Raw genomic sequence first — 20,227 nt, 5'->3', positions numbered from 1 at the left:
AAGTAGAGAGTGGCATGGGGACAAATTTTTCCCCATTCCCGCAGGAACTCATTTTCCTGTCCTAACCCCGCCCCATTCCTGCAAGCTCCATCCTCATTTGCACAAGCCTCAAACACTTTAAAATCATAAGTGTTCGCGACTTCTGCAGTTAAGACAGAGCTTACAGGAATGGGGCAGGGACAGTGCCAAATTTGTTCCCGTGTCATTCTCTAGTAGAAAGGTTTAAATATTCTCTAATGCAGTTTCTTGCAAACTTTTTATGCCATGGCACACTATACTTGGGGCTGTGGCTACAGGTCCCCTGAGCTCGGGGGCTTCCAAAACCTGGACAAACTGCCAGATTTTGGAAATCCCTCCATTAGGGGGGGGGGGGCGAGGAGGAGAGGCGCTAATGCCCCCAATGAGACTTGTCTCTTTGATGGCACACCCGGAATCTCACTGCACCACAAGGTTTGCAATACATTACTCTAATGGGACAAAAGAGGGGGTAAGGCCCTTAAAGATACTAAAAGCCCTTGGACTGCCTCAGTGGACTATATGACTACTGAAGCGCAAATGGAACTACTAATACAGCTAAGCCAAGAAGGGGAGGAAAAGTACATGCAGTACATTAAAAATAAACATAATTGAGAGAGTATGTCCAAAACAAAATTAAAATAAAAACCAAAACCTGTAAGACAAAGGGGATACACATAGAAAACTCTCATCATACTTAGAGAGGTTCTCTATTCTTCTACCCTATCAATATGGCTTTTGTCCTAACTTCAGCACCGAATCCCTACTGTTTTCCCTGATTTCAAGGGTTCAACAACTTCACTCTCGAAACATGTTCGCCGTCCTCCTACAATTTGACCTTTCCGCTGCTTTCGACGTTGTCCACCATGATATTCTTGTTTACCAACTCTCTGAGATTGGCATCAACTCCACAGTCCTAGATTGGTTCTCTAAATTCCTCCACTCTCATTCTTACATTGTTAACATGAATGGCACCTCATCCTCCCCCTGGAAATCGAATTGCGGAGTCCCACAAGGCTCTCCACTATCTCCTATCCTTTTCAACATCTATATGTCCTCCCTAAAACTCCTCCACCTATCCCCCCCTTGAAACAATTTTACACTGATGACGACATCCTCATCCTCTTCGAGACCGATTCGAACCTCGCCAACCTGTCTAAGAACATATCCTCTTGTATAATGAACCTACAATCCTGGGCCCACACTGTGCAAATGAAATTGAGTGAGTCCAAAACAAGACTTCTTTGGCTCGGCCCAAAACTAGACCACCTACCCACCTCCATCCCACTACCCTCTGGCTCCTCTCTGCAGCTTGAGTTCTCGAGCAATGTCTTGGGCGTCATCATCGATTCCACATTGTCCTTCAATGACCACCTCCAATCCTTGGTAAAAAAATGCTTTTTCAGCCTCACATGCTGAGGAAAGTTAGATCCTGCTTCCATCAAAAACATTTTACCCTCCTTGTCCAATCCATCATCCTTTCCAGATTGGACTATTGCAACTCTATCTACTTAAGCCTAACTAAGAAAAACCTTCACAGACTTCAGCGAATTCAGAATGCCGCGGCCAAGCTCATCTTCGCTAAAAGTAAATTTGACCATGTCTCCCCGCTCCTGGCCAAACTTCACTGGCTTCCGATAATTGCCAGGGTCCCCTATAAATGCGCCTGTTTAGCTTTCAAAATCCTACACGGTATCCTCCCTCCCTTTATCCCTCTTTCTTGGAATTCCTCAAACTTTAATACCACCAGATCCTCCCACAAATTAAAACTATCCTTCCCCTTGCTAAAAGGCATTTCCCACACAGGAAAGCTAGGGACCTTCCTCCACTTCAAAATCACTGAGCTCTGGAACAACCTTACCTCCCCTCTTCAGAACTTGAGCTCTCTCCAAGTTTTCCGCAAACATCTGAAAACCTGGCTTTTCTCAAAAAATGCAAGCCTCTCCCCAACTTAGAAATCAAGAAAACTCTTATATCTTGGCACCCCAAGTCCTCTAATATTCTTCACACCTCTACCTCTAACCCTCTGTTGTAGTTCCTTCCTATTTCTTCTACTGTAAACCGGGCCGAGCTCTACGAACGTGGAGATGATGTGGTATACAAACCTAAGGATTAGATTAGAAAATAACACTTCCTCCCACAGGATAACTTTAAAACCAGTATATAAACAAAGAAATTACTATTTATCATTTCTATAGCGCTGAAACGCATGTGCAGCGCTTTAGATTAAATATTCAATAGACAGCCCCTATTCAGAAGAGCTTACAATCTAATTTGGATGGACAGAAAGGGCATCTCAGGGTTGGGGAGTTTCTAAGCTGTTAATACAATTTTAGGACTAAAAATATAGAGTAAAACCTAGGGTTACCATATGGTTCCAGAAAAGGAGGACGGATTGAGACATCAAGGTTTTACTTCCATTGCTTTCAGTGGAAGTAAAACCCAGATGTCTCAATCTGCCCTCCTTACTTCCATTGCTATCAATGGAAGTAAAACCGGGATGTCTTAATCATTCCTCTTTTTTCTGAAGCCATTTGGTAACCCTAGTAAAACCACCATCCTCACCCCTCAAACAATAAACAATACCATCAACTACGACCAATTACTGTACAGTACATTGAATAAGCTTTCAACCGCGTTTGATTCTCGACACCAAAGAACCTGGAGCAGCCAATAGGAAAGAAGCACAGCAACCCTCTTCCCCCCCCCCCCCCCCCCAAGGTACCGCTTAACAATACTTTCAGCTCTAACAACCAATACCTTGAGTCCTCGCGTCTTCAGCGAAGTCATTCGCTAACAATCGGGCGAGATGACACCTTTGATTGGCTTCTATAGCCAGCCAATGGAAGGCCGGAGTAGGCGATTCCCTCCCTCCCACTCGGCCAATTAGGGCGCGGAGCTTGGGAGGCGCATCAGCGGCGCGAGGTAGGTTGATCCCAGGCTGGTGTGCTTGGCTTCAGCCTGGCGTAGCCGCCTTAGTGCAAGAACATTCTAGAGGTAAGCGCGGCGGTGCGGGTAAGCAAAGGTTAACGTTGTTGTACGACCCGACCTTGATTAAAAGTTGAGAAAACCTGTTAGTCTGCTCTCGTTAATTGATTGTTAAGTAATCTGTTTACTAGTAACGTGCGCAACAGCTTAGTTTAATGCAAAAATAATAATAATACAACAAAAATCCAACTGTGTATGTTCGCTAAATGGTGTTTTTCTTCAAGTTTGATTTTCTGCTCCCTTGTTTTTTTTTTTTCAGATTCCCCGGCTGAAGGGTATCTCGTTTTCGCCGAAGGGTTCTTAACCACCCCCTGGCAGGAAATTGGAACAGGCTGGTCGGCACTGCGGTGTGCCGCTCACCCCACGGTCTGTCATTTAAACCCCCCCTACCATACTTAGCACTCCGTTCGTCGCACTTCAGGGCGAGCAGCGTTGGGTTTATGTCTTTATTTGACGAAAACGGTAAGTTTTGTGGTCTTTTTTTTTTTTCAATTGGTAAGCTTAAAAACAAATTGAGTGGGTCGGGGAGCCCGATATCCCGATCGTATACTGGGATTAAAAGAGCTATGGAAGATGCCTGGCATCCGCCCTGCTTCGCTTTTCCTGCATGGCGGAACATGGGGTTCGTGGGTGGACAAGATGGCGCCGGCGCCTCGTGAGGGTTGCGGTGTGACGCATTTTGCGGTAGCTGCGCTTGGGGAGAAGAAACGCGTTGGGGCGTGGGCTTGGAGGAGGCCTCGAGAGGGGAAAAAAAACAACAACAACCCCTCTAATGAAACCGAGAGTAAGCGATTCTCGATGGAGAATTGCTGTTCAGAAACTTGAATGGCATTGCTTTCCTCCCTACACCCCCCCCTTTTTTTTTTTTTTACGTGGACTTCGGAGCGCGAGGTAAATGGCTGCGGGAGGAAGTGCGCATGGGCAACTGGGTTTATTCATCCTGCCTCGATCTGAGGTTTAATTGCTGCAGTTATGACTCATCGTTAGAGAGTGGGGGTGGTCGGGAAGGATGGGCGCTGGAAGGGGTATTCGAAGTGCGTACCGCTTGTGAGGTGACTTCTCGTCTGTAAAAGCCATTGTAGCTTTCTAAATTATTAATGATTAACGGCCATGTTTTAATTAAACAAAATGTTCTGTAGTGTTATAAAACTTTAACCTTTATAAAGTTTTTGATCTTTGATACCTTTTTGATACTCTGGCTTTTGTTGGACAGAGGCCTTCTGCTATTTGGGTGGGAATTGCATAGTGTGTGTGTGTTTAGGGCTTGTAATGTAATAAGTTTCATCTTTCATGTAAATATATGAAAGTTACAAAGTATATAAATATTTGGTGTCTAGCCCAACTCCTTTAAAGCATGGGGGAGAACACCAGCTTTATAAGTTGTCTGGGGGAAATTAGATGTTTCTGTAGGATGAAACTTGTATAAACATTTCTCAACTATATCACATTTAAAATACATTACATCCCCCCCTTTTTTTTTTTTAGTTTTATTGTATTACTGACTTTCTTGGATAACTGTGGTAACTTTGAATTAATATCAAGCTTTGTTTTGCAGAGCTGTTGCGCAGCCATTGGTACCTGTTTTGGGGGATCATAACATACAAGCAAGACGCTCACAGCCTCGTTGGCGAAAATTTTTTCATGTCAGAGACCGAGAACTCTTGCACTCGTTTATGTCATCCCCTTTTCTCCAGACAGAAAATACCAAAAAATTGTAGTCAAAGATCTTTTCATCTTATTAAGGCCACTAATAAACCAAGATGTCTGTCAACGTCAACCGCAGTGTTTCCGATCAGTTCTATCGCTACAAAATGCCCCGTTTGATTGCTAAGGTATCTACAAATATGTATATACATATGTGTATAACTAATTTGTAATAGCACTTGAGTTAATTTGAATACCAGCTTAAATTAATGTACCTGACACTTCTGAGCCCCTATTTAGATTTTGGGAAACGTATCATTGATAAATTACTGTATTTTTTGGACCATAAAATGCACTTTTTCCACTCCCAAAAAGGGGGTGGAAATAAGGGTGCGTCTTATGGAGCGAAAACTCCCTTCCCCCCCCCCAGGTTGTCTTGTCTCAATTCCACTGCCCTCCCTGGCAGAAGAGCGGAACACGGGGCTGCCTGCTAGGTCGGCTGATGTGGCTGCCTCCGTAGCAGCAAAGCGGTGCGCAGAGATGTCTGCTTGGTCCTGCACCGCTTCCCATGAGAACGGGAGTTCTCACGGGAGGCGGCGTGGACTTGTGCGCTGCTCTGCTGCTGGAGAAGAGGAGGCAGCTGACCAGGCAGGCAGACCCGTGCTCTGCTCTACTGCCAGAAAGGCAGCCGTGTCCAGCGAGGGTAGGGCAGTGGAATTGAGATAAGGTAACTGGGACCGGGGCCTGCAGAATTAAAAATAGGGGGGGGGGGCGCCCAAGTTAAAAATAGATACGGAGGGAATTAGGTACAGGGGGGCCGGGGCCTGCTGAATTAAAAAGGTATGGAGGTGGGGCTGCCCGCCTACCAACCACTAGGCCTGCCTGCCAGCCACTAGACCACCAGAGGGAGGGACAGAGCCTGGCAGGGAGAATTTGGTTCAGAATGTTTTTTTTTTTTTCGTTTTCCTTCTCTAAATCTAGGGTGCATCTTATGGTCTGAAAAATACAGTAACTCCTTATCTTATCCTCTCTTGTGGTACAAAAAAAGCAGTTTATGTATTTTATACAGGTACTTTCTCTAACATTTTTGGTACCTGAGGTAGTAAAAAAAGGGTTAGGTGATTTGCCCAGTCCCAAGGAGCCACAGTAGGGATTGAACCGAGGTCCTCTGCCTACTGCACTAACCTTTAGACTATTCCTAGATTTCATTTGTACCAAATCTTTGACAATTGGAATGTGACCTTCCTGTGGTAAGGAATAGTTGAATGAACTCGTACTATAGTACATGACAATTTTGGTGCTTTGAATACATTAATATGCATATATTAAGAACTTTTGGGGGAGGGTTAATGTGTATTATTTAATGAACTCAGTCTGGGTTATGTTTGCACTTGTATAATATGGGATGGTAATCAGACATTGTAGATATTAATCATGAATTTGGTCCCCTTACCTGTTTCTCTCATGCTTGCTTTGCCATATATTTGTTAAAATCCTGAAAACCACTGATCTGGACAATTTGCTGACTTTAAGGCTTGCTGAAATTTTTCATTCAAAACCCAGTTAACAAGTTTATCATGAAAGAGGTCATTTAGCAGTTTAACTACATATTGTATGAAATACAGCTTCATGATCCTTTATCTGAAATTCTAAAAACTGAAGTTCCAAAAATAATCTGTTTTTTGTAATGTTGGTGTATTAACTCATTTGTACCAAAAAAGCTTTTTAAAGTGAAACGTGACATCAGTCACCTTTAAAGGATTCACTCTGCTGATGTTAGTTTAGTTCAGGGGTCTCAAAGTCCCTCCTTGAGGGCCGCAATCCAGTCGGGTTTTCAGGGTTTCTGCAATGAATATGCATTGAAAGCAGTGCATGCACATAGATCTCATGCATATTCATTGCAGAAACCCTGAAAACCCGACTGGATTGCTGCCCTCAAGGAGGGACTTTGAGACCCCTGGTTTAGTTCATCTTACTTCATACTGGTGTACCTCTTAAGGTGTTGTCACAGTGGCCGCAGCAATTCATATTCATTGTCTGCTGCAGCCTCACAGGCTTCTCTTCATATTTAACAAGGAAGGACACGGGAAGTGATGTCAGCAAAGCAGGATGCAGCACTGTGAGGCTGCAGCAGACAACAAATAATCGCTGTGGCCACCGGCAACGCCTCATTCCCAAACTGAAAAATTCTAAATTACAAAATCTATGGTCCCTAGCATTTTGGGGCAAGGATCATGAACCTGTAGAAGCAAGAGGAAAGAATGTTCTGTTGGGCAGTCAAATTGAAAAGTCAGCAAGAATATTTTTCATGAAAGATGTTTACAAGTTACTATGAATTAGCACGTAGTTAAGTATATGCATTTTTTTTTCTCCTCCCAGGTTGAGGGTAAAGGAAATGGAATAAAGACAGTAATAGTCAACATGGTTGACGTTGCAAAGGCACTTAATCGGCCTCCAACGTGTAAGTAAAGGGAAAACAAATCTCCCTTTTGGAAAAGTGGGTAGGATAGGGAAACATGACTAGGTATTGTACACACACATTTCCAGATGAAAAGTACCCAATTAGTAGGACAGATTTTAAGGTGACTAATGAGCAGTGCCTCAGACTTGTATATATCTTTGTTAGTGTAATATTATGAACTATGGCTAAATAAAATAATTTAGACACCTTATGCAGGATAATGACGCATCTATAAAGAGCCCAAATAAGTACAGATTTTGAGACACCTTTTGGTATCCTGATTCTAGTTTGGGAAGCTCTGATCTGGAGTAAGATGTGCCTGTAAACCTTTGTAGGAAAAACTAGTAGATGTTGACCATTTTGGGGGTGGGGTTGGACTTTTGTTTTATTTCCTAATATCATTTCATTGACTAACATGAGCAAAACCTTTTAGTGTGTTCAGAAACATAAAACAAATGTAGCTGTTAGCTCTGTTTTCTATGTTGTCACAGATTTTATATTTGACACTTAATATAAAGTGAACAGCAATACCAGTAGAATTAAAAACTACATAAAAACTTGACTAAAATAGAATTACTGAAAGCAAGCAACTTTTGACCAGTATTTTAACAGGGGTTGCTAGAACTAGTTTATTATGCTCATAAGATGCAAAAAAAAATACAGCCTCTTCCAAAAATTTATTATGTAAACCTACCGTATTTTCTCGCATATAACGCGCGCGTTATACGTGGTTTTTACAAACCGCGCATACCCTTACGTGTGAGCGCGTTGTACAAAATTTTTTTTACATAGTTCCCCCCCCCCCCGACGCCCGATTCATCACCTGGAAGGAGCGCTCGCACCCCCACCCGAAGGACCGCTTGCACCCCCACAGCCTCCCCCCTCCCCCATGGAGAAACTGTCTACCTTGTTTCCGGATGCCAGCCCAGCTGCTTCCTCTGCCGGCGGTCCTGCCCCTTCTCAGAGCCCTGTGCTGCGCTGCTTCCTCTTCAGGCGGTCCCGCCCTTTCTCTGATGTCAGAGAAAGGGCGGGACCGCCGGAAGAAAAAGCAGCGCAGCAGGGCTCAGAAGGGGCGGGACCGCCGGCAGAGGAAACAGCTGGGCTCGCTGGCATCCGGAAACAAGGTAGACAGCTTCTCCATGGGGAGGGGTGGGGGTGCGAGCGGTGCTTCGGGGTGGGGGTGCGGGTGCTTGCGAGCGGTCCTTCGGGGTGGGGGGGTGAGCGGTCCTGTGGGGGGGTGAATGGGGGGGGCATCAGGGTAGGGACAGGACTTCAAGGAGGAAAGGAGAGTCGGGGCGGGCGAAAACAGTCGGGGTCTCCAGAGGAGGGGCGGGCGAAAGGAGAGTCGGGCAGCATGCGCGGTATACGGGTGTGCGCGGTATATAAAAATTTATGTACATAAATATGTGTTTTTTGCGTGCTATACCCGTGTGCGCGTTTTACACGGGTGCGCGTTATCTATGTGAAAATACGGTAGTTCTCTTTCCTGCCTCCACCCTGCAGTCTTGAGCTTAACACCTGATCCCAAGGTCCTTTTTCCATGCCTTGGGTAGTAGTAGGATGCTTAGTAAATTAAGCCCTTTAAATTGCTTTATCCTGTTGGCAGAAAATGGTTCAAACTTGCAGGGGTCCTGTAATACAAAATAGAGAGCAGGTTGTCAGACCCTGTTTGAGCCAGCTGGATCGAATGACCAAAGTTGACAACATTGTGTAGCAGACTGTGTCCTGCAAATGGAAGAATCAAGATTTCTTGAGAGGGGAAGTTTGTTCCAAGAATGACAATTATAGGGGTGGAAGGGGGAGTTAGCTCATTCATGCCAGGTCTTGTAGTAGTGTGGTTCATCATGGCTCCCGATACATTGTTAAACTAGCAAAAGGTTTTACATTTTATTCACTGTACTATCTATTTTGCTTTGAAGATCCCACCAAATATTTTGGTTGTGAGCTGGGAGCACAGACCCAGTTTGATATTAAGAATGACCGTTACATTGTCAATGGATCTCATGAGGCAAATAAGCTGCAAGACATGTTGGATGGGTTCATCAAAAAATTTGTTCTGTGTCCTGAATGTGAGAATCCTGAAACTGATCTGGTGAGTGACCTAGTGTATTTTCAACCTTTGGGCTCTGAAAATCATTGAATGCTCAGATAACACAATATATGCAGAAATCTAGAGCTGTGTTTCTCAACACATGGTACACGTACCCTTGGGGGTACACAGTCTAGCCGCTGCCAGGGATCCTACTTTCCCTATCTGCCGGCCCACTGCACTACCCCCAAAGCTGACCCTGTTACTTCGTTGGAGCCAAACTGGCTCCCTCCTCCCCCAGCAGCACTCGGCAGGGACGCAGGCAGCAACTTGCATCCTGTGTAGTTGACATGGAACCTTCCCTCCAATGTCGGAGGGAAGGCTTGTGGGCCAGCCACAAGCAGCGTGTGAATCCCTGCATGGAGTTGCTGCTAGGGGAGGATGGAGCGAGTCCGGCTTCAACAAGGTCAACTTTGAGGGTAGTGGGTGGTGCAGCGGGCCGGCAGGGAGGGATCCCATTGGCACCTGCAGCTTCGGATGGACAGGCGGAGATCTTGGCAACACCTGCAGCTTCTGTGGATGGGGAGGGGGACAGATTGAAAGGGATGCAAGGGGGAGACATGTTGGACATAGTGATGGAGGGAGAAAGATGGCATGTGCTTGAGAGGGGTGATATAAGGACAAATGTTGGGAATGGGGCTAGTGGGCAGTGGTGAAAGATGCACATGATCTGAGGGATGAGAGGTAGAAATGGTAGAGGGGGTGGGAGGGATGCACCATGGATCTCTTTCCCTTTGCAGCAAGGAAGGGATTGAGAGACAGATGGACAGTGAGAGTGAGGGTGAATGTTGCCAATGGAGTAGAGGAAAGGAAGAAAAGTTGGACATGAGGGACAGATGTTTGGTGAAAGGAATGAGGGCGAGGAAGGGGGTATTTGGCTTGAAGTTGAGAAACACTGTTCTAATCTTTTTATACCAATTCATCCCAACAAGAGGGCTCGACTAACAAAATATTAATAAAATTATACAGGAGATAGAACAGAAACTATCTTAAGCCATAATTTATCTTTTTATGATTGATTGAAAAAGAAGGATCATTAGTAAATTTCTGAAATAAAAATGTCTTCGATTCCATTTTTTTTTTCCAACTGAACAGAAATTGGGGAAATTATACAAAAGGGGTTGACTGAGGCAAAATAATTCTCTAAAAACTTAATGAAACAGGATAAAACATAGGGGGGGAATGGATAAAAGACACAAACCTGAAAATGCATAAGACTGAACTTTTTGTTCCAGAGAAATGAGCCCCAACTTGCAACAAAAATGTCCCTGTATACTTCTGTGGGGAACAGAACTATAGCTTCTGTAGCATAGAAGTTAGGGCCCCATTTACAAGGCCACTGTAGCAATCATGTCATGGCTTTTTAAGCAGTCCTTAGTATGAGATGTAGCAGTCAAAGAGGCAAAGGAGTTCAAAAGATGGAATTTTCTATTCCCAACTCATTGCCCCTATATGTGGGCAGGTCAAGATTAAGCTATTGCCAAACTTTGTGCTCATTGGGGAAGTTGGCAACTTTTCCTCACTTGGTTAGAAGGATGGGTAATATGTCTGGACACACTTTTAGTTGAAATCTCTGTTGGATGGTGTATGTGCCATCCCTCCCTCTCTAGCTCACTTTAAGGTAGGGGTGGAAGGAAGGATGTGGTTTGAGGGGTGGCAGGGCTTTTATGTGTGATTTTGTTTTACAGGGAAATTTATTTAACTACTTCTCTAAAAAGAATGTAACAAAGGTATATGTACACTGCTTCATTGTAACATAAGGAATTGCATCTTTCAAAAACATGCATTAATCTCGTATCCGAGCTGCACACATTCAGGCACATGAATTTCCATGCATTGAGATTGGAAAGAATCTGAACCATGTATATGCTATGCTTTACCAACTTGTTTTTGTAGTTGGGACTGATTTTCTTCTTCCCCCCTCTGTCCTGGGTAGTTTTATGTTCTAAAGCCACACATCCCCTTTCTTTTGGCTCCCTCATTCAAACTGGTCTCCACATACATTGTGGGGGGGGGGGGGGGTATATGAGGCTGCACTGTGTAACCACTTTTTATCCCAGGACAAGCAGGCAGCATATTCTTAACGCATGGGTGACGTCACCGACGGAGCCCCGGTATGGACCTTTTTAACTAGAAAGTTCTAGTTGGCCGCAGTGCCTTCCCGCCCGACAGGAGAGCGTGGTCCCCAGTTTCTTCGTTTCCGCGGAGCGAAGAAGACGCATGTGTTTCAACGGCCGTTGAAATTTCAGATTTTGCCTTCCCGGTCGCGAAATTCTCTTCCTTTTTTGTTCTTTTTCCCTTCGGGTTTCTTTTTCGTTATTTTTTTGTAAAAAAAACAACTTTATTTTATCTTATTTTTCGGGCCGGCCCCGGCGGGGCCTGTTGCCACCATACAGGCCTCCGGTTTTGATTTTGCAGAGGCCGTGTTTCCCTTCATGCCCCCTCAGCCGGGCTTTAAGAAGTGCCAGCGGTGTGCACGCCCGATATCTCTCACTGACCCACACAATTGGTGCCTACAGTGCCTGGGTCCAGAGCATCGGGCCGACACCTGCACCCGCTGTGCTACTCTTAAAAAGCGTACATTGAAAAATAGGCAGATCCAACCGAACATCCTGTTCGGTACCGGGTCTGCCATGGAATCGGCCGCGCCGTCATCGGCACCACAAAAGTCGGCACCGACTACTTCGACGCCTAATCCATCCTCGGGGTCGCTGGCACCAGGTAAGCCGGCTAAGAAGCCTTCCACTTCCCTTGAGCGCCCTCCTGCCACACCGGCGACGCCGGTCCTCCCGGCATCACGCCAACCCCGCAAACGCTCCGCCCCGATCTCGGTGAGTGCCTCGTCATCGGCCTCCTCATCGCCGGGGCATGGAGCGGCACCTATGGTACCGAAAAAGAAAAAAGCGGTACCGGTGCCTCCTCTGGACGACCGCATTGCGGCCATACTCCATAGTCAATTGCAGGAACAACTTCAACAGCAACTCCAGCACTTGTTGCCCGCAATATTGGCCCCGCTCCTTCCGGTACCGGCCCGGCCCGAGCCTCGCACCATACCACCGGTGTCGACACCATCGGTACCGTTGAACACCTCCATGCCGGTACTCGCGGCTGAACCACTTCATCCTCCGGTGCAACTCCGCTCTGATGCAGACCCTCCCCAACATCGAGACCAGGACCGGCACCGGTCTTCTTCCCCCGGTACCGTCTCGATGTGCTCTGGTAAATCTCTCTCTAAGACTCGCCACACTGAGCCGTCCGCACCACCGTCCCGCCCCGTGCACACCGACGTCAGGGACCCGGACTTATGGGAAGAATCCCCACCCGGTACCGATGATGAGGCTTCATCAACAGACGAGGAACCCTCGATGGTCGATACCAGTTCCAAACCTGAACAGTCCTCGTTCACAAAATTTCTAAGGGAAATGTCGGCAGCTCTATCTATCCCTTTAGAGTCCGACTAAGAAATCCCAGGCTTTCCTTGACGCCCTGGACTTCGAACAACCTCCCAAGGAATTTTTAAAGTTACCCGTACACGACATCTTACGGGAAACTTTTTACAAGAATTGGGAAAACCCCCTCACGGTACCGGGTGCCCCTCGAAAACTGGATAGTTTGTACAGGGTCATTCCTATCCCGGGGTTCGATAAACCTCAACTGCCCCATGAATCCCTTCTTGTGGAGTCCACCTTAAAGAAAACCCAGGGTTCAAGTGTCTATGCCTCCACACCTCCTGGCAGAGAAGACAGAACGATGGATAAATTTGGCAAACGCCTTTATCAAAATTCCATGCTTGCCAACAGAGCTAATAATTACACCTTCCACTTCTCCTATCTGAAGCATTTGGTGCAACAACTCTCCTCCATCCAAAAGTACATCCCTGAGCGTAAGATCCTGATTTTTCAACAGCAAATTTCCAGCTTACTCCAACTCCGGAAATTTATGGTGAGATCCATTTATGACTCTTTTGAACTGACCTCTCGAGCTTCTGCCATGGCTGTCGCCATGAGGCGCTTGGCCTGGCTGAGGGTTTCTGACCTTGATATCAATCACCAGGACCGCCTAGCCAACGCACCTTGTCTTGGTGATGAACTCTTTGGGGAGTCCCTGGACTCAACTACCCAGAAACTCTCGGCACACGAGACCAGGTGGGATACCCTGATCAAACCCAAAAAGAAGACTCCACCTGCTCGCCCCTACAAACAGCAGTCTTCCTACCAATGCAGGTTTTTGGCCAGACCCCTCAACCCGCCTCAGCATCAACAGCCTCGCCGACCTCATCAGCAGCACCAATCTCAAGCACGTTCACAGTCTCGCCAACCGGCCAAGCCTCTCCCACAGTCAAAACCATCTCAGCCCTTTTGACTCTTTTCTCCAGAGCATAGCCAGTCTCCAATCCTCGGTGCCTCTTCCTCAACCTATCGGAGGCCGCCTCACAATTTTTCTCAACCGTTGGGAGGTCATCACATCAGACCAGTGGGTACTCAACATCATCCGCCACGGCTACTCCCTCAACTTCCAGACTCTTCCACCAGACAATCCTCCCGTAGAGTCTGCTTCTCATTCCTCCCAAACTCCACTCCTCCTGAGGGAGATCCAATCCCTCCTTCTCAATGCCATCGAAGAAGTTCCCCCAGACCAAAGGGGTCAGGGATTCTACTCCCGCTACTTCCTGGTACCCAAGAAGACGGGAGACCTCCGTCCCATCCTCGATCTCAGGGACCTCAACAAGTGTCTGGTCAAGGAAAAGTTCAGGATGCTCTCCCTGGCCACGCTTTACCCTCTTCTCTCTCAACACGACTGGCTATGTTCCCTAGACCTCAAAGAGGCTTACACTCGCATTCCAATCCATCTGACTTCACGTCGCTACCTCCGATTTCAGGTACAGCACCGCCACTATCAGTACAAAGTGCTACCCTTTGGCCTCGCATCATCGCCCAGGGTGTTCACCAAGTGCCTTATTGTGGTGGCGGCCTTCCTCAGGTCTCACAACCTCCAGGTGTTCCCCTACTTGGACGATTGGTTGGTGAAAGCACCTACGTCTCCGCTTGTGCTACAAGCCACTCATCACACCATCTCTCTCCTCCATCTCCTGGGATTCGAGATCAACTACCCCAAGTCGCATCTGCTTCCCACACAGCGACTTCAGTTCATTGGAGCAGTTCTCGACACCACTCTGATGAGGGCGTTTCTTCCCTCCGACCGCCAACGGACCCTGCTCCATCTCTGCCGTCAGGTGCTCCTTTGTCGCTCTATTCCAGCTCAGCATATGATGATCCTCCTGGGCCACATGGCTTCGACAGTCCATGTGCTTCCTCTGGCACGACTCCACCTCCGGACACCTCGATGGACTCTGGCCAACCAATGGTCACAGACCACGGATCCTCTTTCTCATCCCATCTCTGTGACATCGTCTCTTCAGCAATCTCTTCAATGGTGGTTGAACTCCTCAAATCTTTCCAGGGGTCTCCTCTTTCATCTGCCCCCTCACTCCAGGATCATCACCACGGATGCCTCCCCCTATGCGTGGGGAGCTCACCTGGGAGATCTGCGCACCCAGGGTCTCTGGACCCCTCAGGAGCGTCTACATCACATCAATTTCCTGGAACTGAGAGCCATGTTCTATGCTCTCAAGGCCTTCCAGCATCTTCTCTACCCTCAGGTTCTTCTCCTGTGCACAGACAACCAAGTTGCCATGTATTACATAAACAAGCAAGGCGGCACCAGATCTCCCCTCCTCTGTCAGGAAGCCATCCGCATCTGGACCTGGGCCACGGCCCGCAGTCTCTTCCTCAAGGCCGTCTATATCCATGGCGAACAGAACTCCCTGGCCGACAATCTCAGCCGCATCCTTCAACCTCACGAGTGGACATTGGATCCTCCCACACTCCACTCCATCTTCACTCTGTGGGACACTCCTCAGGTGGACCTCTTTGCAGCTCCTCACAACCATCAGCTGCCCCAGTTCTGCTCCAGACTCTACTCTCCTCATCGTCTGGCCCCAGATGCATTCCTGCTCGACTGGACGGATCGGTTCCTCTATGCCTTTCCTCCACTGCCTCTGATGTTGCAGACGTTATTCAAACTCCGCAGGGACAGAGCCACCATGATTCTCATTGCTCCTCGGTGGCCTCGCCAACACTGGTTCTCCCTCCTGCTCCAGCTCAGCTCCAGGGAGCCCATTCCTCTTCCTGTGTTTCCTACTCTACTTACACAGCAGCATCAGTCTCTACTACATCCCAACCTGTCCTCGCTCCACCTGACAGCTTGGTTTCTCTTGGGCTGACCTCTCCAGAGAATCTGTCTCAGCCTGTCCGTCGCATTTTGGATGCCTCCAGGAAACCGGCCACCCTCCAATGTTACCATCGGAAGTGGACCAGGTTCTCCTCTTGGTGTCTACTGCATCATCACAATCCCACCTCAATTAGCGGTGGAAACTGTACTGGACTATTTGCTCTCTCTGTCCGACGCTGGCCTCAAGTCTACCTCAATCAGAGTCCACCTCAATGCCATCACTGCGTTTCATGAGCCTATCCTCGGAAAACCTCTCACGGCTCATCCACTGGTTTCCCAGTTCATGAGAGGCCTCTTCAATGTCAAACCACCTCTGAAGCCTCCTCCTGTCGTCTGGGACCTGAATGTGGTTTTATCAGCCCTCATGAAACCCCCTTTTGAGCCTCTCCACAACTTCGCTCAAACTTCTAACATGGCAGGTGCTTTTCCTCATTGCCATCACCTCTACCAGGAGGGTTACTGAGATGCACGCACTGGTCGCCGATCCACCGTTCACTGTTTTTCACCATGACAAGGTGGTTCTGCGTTCCCATCCTAAATTCCTTCCCAAGGTGGTCTCTGCTTTTCACCTCAACCAGTCCATTGTGTTGCCTGTCTTTTTCCCTAAACCCCATTCTCATCCTGGGGAACAGGCGTTGCACACGCTGGATTGTAAGCGTGCCCTTGCATACTACCTTGACCGTACCAGGGCTCACAGCTCGTCCCCTCAGCTCTTTCTGACCTTCGATCCTAACCGTCCAGGTCGTCCTGTCTCTAAACGGACGCTTTCCAACTGGCTTGCTGCCTGTAATTGCGTTCTGTTATGCTCGGGGCCGGTCTCTCCCTGGAAGGTGCTGTCACGGCCCACAGGGTCAGAGCTATGGCTGCTTCTGTGGCTTTCCTCCGTTCCACGCCCATCGAGGAAATCTGCAAGGCTGCCACTTGGTCCTCAGTTCACACGTTCACTACTCACTACTGTCTGGATGCCTTCTCCAGACGGGATGGACACTTCGGCCAATCTGTTACAAAATTTATTTTCCTAATGGCCAACCATCCCTCCTCCCTCTCTGTTAGCTTGGAGGTCACCCATGCGTTAAGAATATGCTGCCTGCTTGTCCTGGGATAAAGCACAGTTACTTACCGTAACAGGTGTTATCCAGGGACAGCAGGCAGATATTCTTACGTCCCACCCTCCTCCCCGGGTTGGCTTCTTAGCTGGCTTATCTTAACTGGGGACCACGCTCTCCTCCGTTGGGCGGGAAGGCGCATGCGCGGTGCGGCCAACTAGAACTTTCTAGTTAAACAGGTCCGTACCGGGGCTCCATCAGGTGACGTCACCCATGCGTTACGAATATCTGCCTGCTGTCTCTGGATAACACCTGTTACGGTAAGTAACTGTGCTTTCTTTGTCTCTCTAGATGGGTAATATATTGCTCACTGTGACCAGCAGGTGGAGACTGAGACCAAACTTTGGTTGTAGTATACTAGCTGAGGCTTCTCCTCCTAAACCAGTCTTGCTCAGTCTCCAAGCAGGTAGTAAGCTAGAAAAAAATTTAGGCTTCCCTTTTTAGAGATGTTGAAATTTGTTTAGGGCCCCTGGTCCCTTTTGGTGCCGGACGGAGCTTGGATGGGTCGTATTTGGGGGTCCGTCAAACCTGACGGGTCTCAAGTTTGGGTCCCTTCTTCCACCTTCCCAAGTTCTTGTAGAGGTGCCTCAGCTGGCAGCCTGGCCACCGATACCGGTCAGGCTTCTGGCTTAGAGAGCCAGTGGAGTCTGTTCTGGAAACCCCCGCCCCTCTCCCTCCCCCACCCAAAAAAATCCTTAGGCAGTGCTGGTTTAAAGGGTTCTTTCCCTTTAAATTTGCTGTATGTTTATGCTAACTGGCACTTTTCTCCTACCTAGGTCACTTATTGCGCAATGAACACTTACAGGGGAAAAGGGCTCATTGTGCTCCAGACGCGAGGTACTCGTGGCTGGCCTGTGCAAGTGCTGTTCAGGCCAGAGCTGAGGGGTATTCTCATCAGCATCAGGTGCCAGCAGCCAGGGATAACCTCCAAGTGTCTCACTAGTCGGCAGCAGGGAAGCCTGGGCTTCCCCAGCCGCCGACAGTCAGAGCAAAAGATTCCATTACTACTGCTGCCAGCTTGCCTGCTTTAATGGCTGGGGCGTTTTAGGCCTCAGACGCTGCAGGCAATTTAGCTTTGATTTTTGGCGGGAAGCACCTCCATTTTTTTTTTTTTTTCTTTAGCCTCAGGTGACCTTTCTCCTGTATTGGAGAGACGGGGGCAGGCTTCTGCTGTGGGGTGCCCATGGATTGCCCCCCCCCCCCCCCCAGATTTTGTTTTAGCCCTTTGTAAGGCAGCTGGAGGTCCTGTTTCCTCCCCGGGGTGGGAGGGTTGCCCTCTATGTCCACTGTAATCGGTGCCAGTTTTGTTCCCCTCTACTCTTGTCCAAGCAGCCACGGATTTCTTGGGACGATAACTTTTTATTAGGAGGAGCAAGATTTTGTTGAGGTCCTTGACCTTTGGGTTGACCACCAGGGTCCTTGTGGGGGAACGGATTCTGTTAGCGGCGGATTTGTGCTTCCGTCGACTGGCGAGGACTTGTCCATGGTGTGCATTTTTCAGCAGGACAAGTTAGAGGACACTGATGGAGCTCCCCGCGTGTGGTGGATCCCTTGCTTCGGGGGATCTGCTAGGCTTCCCGCTCTTTTCTTATGCATCTGGATATTTGGGATATCATGCTCGCCCAGTGGCAGGAGCCAGAGGCTCCTTTTCGTTTTGCGGGTTCCATGGCCCACCTATATCGCATCCCGGGGGGGGGGAAACGGGACACCTTAGTTGCCTGTAGTGGTCGTGGTAGTCTCTGCCATCACAAAACGGAATACGGTGCCTGTTGAGGGTGGCTCTGCTTTGAGGGACCCTGAGGAGCGTAAGTTGGAGTCTCTCCTTAAAGAGTTTTGATGATACTTCCCTGGTGGTCCAGGCGGCGATGTGTGGCTGGTTGCTTGGTCTTGTTTTCAGTGGGCTGAGAGTTTCCTTGACTGCGAGTCTAACTGGGACTTAGTAGAGAAAGAAGTAGCTAAGATTGAGATGGGGGTGCTTATCGCTCGGATGCCATGTATGACCTGTTGTGGACTTCGGCCAAATCTATGGTTCGGGGTGGCTGCGCGTCATACGTTGTGGCTTCGGGCATGGTCGGCGGATGTGGCATCCAAGGCTAAGCTGATGAAATTCCCCTTTAGGGGGGTCTTTCTTGTTTGGAGAAGATTTGGACAAGTTGGTTCAGACCATAACTTGTTTGCCTGAAGACAGAGCTAGGCCACTGGCACGGGGTGGCACTGCTTGAGGGTGGTTTCCACCGGCTCCGTCCTGGTCGAGGTGCCACTTCCTTTCTGGCCTCTGGTCCTCTCGGGGCTGTTTCTTTCAGTGCATGCAGTCCTTTCGGGGGGTCCGGTGGGGAGTTGGGAATTCTTCCACGGGTTCCCCCTTGCTGCCCGTCCTGCCCAATGATTCATTGCCGGCACCCCCTGTCCGTCTGGGCAAGGTTATCCAAATTGAGCAGAGATCACACCCGATCAGTGGGTCCTGGAGATGATTGGAGACGGTTATGCTCTGGAGTTTGCCTACATCTAGCTTCTCCTTGTCAGGTGGCGTGGAAGAAGCAGGCTTTTTGCCAGACCCTTCACAGATTGTTAGATCTCAAAGCAATTGTTCCAGTGCCCCCTCGGGAGTGTCGCACCGGCAGATACTCCATTTACTTCATGGTGCCCAAGAAAGGGGGGATTTATCGGCCCATTTTAGATTTGAAAGGAGTCAACAGGGCTCTGAGTTCTTTCTATTCGCATGGAGTCGCTGCGATCTGTCATTCTGGCAGTTCGGCCGGGGAAGTATCTGACTTCTCTTGATCGGATGGATACCTACTTGCATGTTCTGATCTGGGCCTCCCATCACCATGTCTCTTGTTTTGCAATGTTTTGTGGCTGTGGGTTTGCGCAAGGAGGGCATTCTGGTTCATCCCTACCTGGACAACTGGTTGATTTGAACAGGAGAGCACCCGGGTCACAGCTCGAGTGGTAGAGTTCCTACAGCCACTGGGATGGGTTGTCAACCTGTCCAAGAGCCATTTGGCCCCCTCAGTTCCTGGAGTATCTTGGGGTTCTGTTTGACACCTCTTTGAGGAAAGTCTTCCTTGATATTCTGGAAAAATCTTACTGTTACTGATTAGATTTATAAATAACAATAAGATTTTTCCATAACATCAAGGAGGTGACAAGAAGGAGTAAGATTTTTCCCTTTTGATTCTAACAGCAGATCTACTTATGCTGCCCCCTTCTATATAGAATTCACTCAGAAGTGGGTTTATCTATATTTGTGGAAGGTTCCATTTAACATCATCTTTATTCTGAAAGTCTTCCTCCCAGAGGCGTAAATTTGCCTACTCATAGCGTCCCGGTGTCTTCGGGTGCAGGATTTTCTCCAGGTCTTGGGGTTGACGGCAGCTTCCTTGGACATGGTGAGCTGGTCCGGGTTCTCTCAGACAATGCCACTGCGGTAGCCAATGTCAGTCATCGGGGGCACCAAGAGTTGTCTGGTGGTGCAGGAGGCAGATCTTCTGGACGTCTCCGCTTACCACAAAGCGGTAGTGGGGAATATTCAGGAGGACTTACTCGGTCATCATGTGCTAGATCCCGGAGAGTGGTGTTTCAGTTCTGCGGTCTTCCAGTTAATAGTGCAGACTTGGGGTCAGCCCCTCATGG

General features: G+C 48.3%; 2 protein-coding genes across 6 annotated transcripts in view; one reads left to right on the top strand and one right to left on the bottom strand.

Annotated features, from left to right (window-relative positions):
* The window catches only part of LOC117363463, a 138,935-nt gene extending 136,024 nt beyond the window's left edge, over window positions 1-2,911 (bottom strand). For 2 of the 4 annotated variants that reach the window (XM_033951223.1, XM_033951225.1), the window contains exon 1: window positions 2,776-2,911. The gene's annotated coding sequence lies outside the window, so the exon portion shown is untranslated. The remainder of the gene's footprint in view (window positions 1-2,775) is intronic. The other 2 variants (XM_033951226.1, XM_033951224.1) reach the window with 2 other exon arrangements.
* EIF5 (eukaryotic translation initiation factor 5) overlaps window positions 2,874-20,227 on the top strand; it is a 62,399-nt gene continuing 45,045 nt past the window's right edge. Inside the window, exons 1-5 of one of the 2 annotated variants that reach the window (XM_033951227.1) lie at window positions 2,874-3,012; window positions 3,263-3,465; window positions 4,559-4,835; window positions 7,027-7,108; window positions 9,028-9,200. In XM_033951227.1, the coding sequence (XP_033807118.1) occupies window positions 4,764-4,835; window positions 7,027-7,108; window positions 9,028-9,200 (327 nt within the window). In that variant the 5' untranslated portion in view covers window positions 2,874-3,012; window positions 3,263-3,465; window positions 4,559-4,763. Of the gene's footprint in view, window positions 3,013-3,262; window positions 3,466-4,036; window positions 4,056-4,558; window positions 4,836-7,026; window positions 7,109-9,027; window positions 9,201-20,227 lie in introns of those variants that run through there. The other variant, XM_033951228.1, reaches the window with a different exon arrangement.

The sequence above is a fragment of the Geotrypetes seraphini genome, chromosome 7 (genome assembly GCF_902459505.1).
Source record: "Geotrypetes seraphini chromosome 7, aGeoSer1.1, whole genome shotgun sequence".
Taxonomy (NCBI): Eukaryota; Metazoa; Chordata; class Amphibia; order Gymnophiona; family Dermophiidae; genus Geotrypetes; species Geotrypetes seraphini.
Note: the sequence above shows the minus strand (reverse complement) of the source record. Positions and strands in the feature narration are given on the sequence as shown.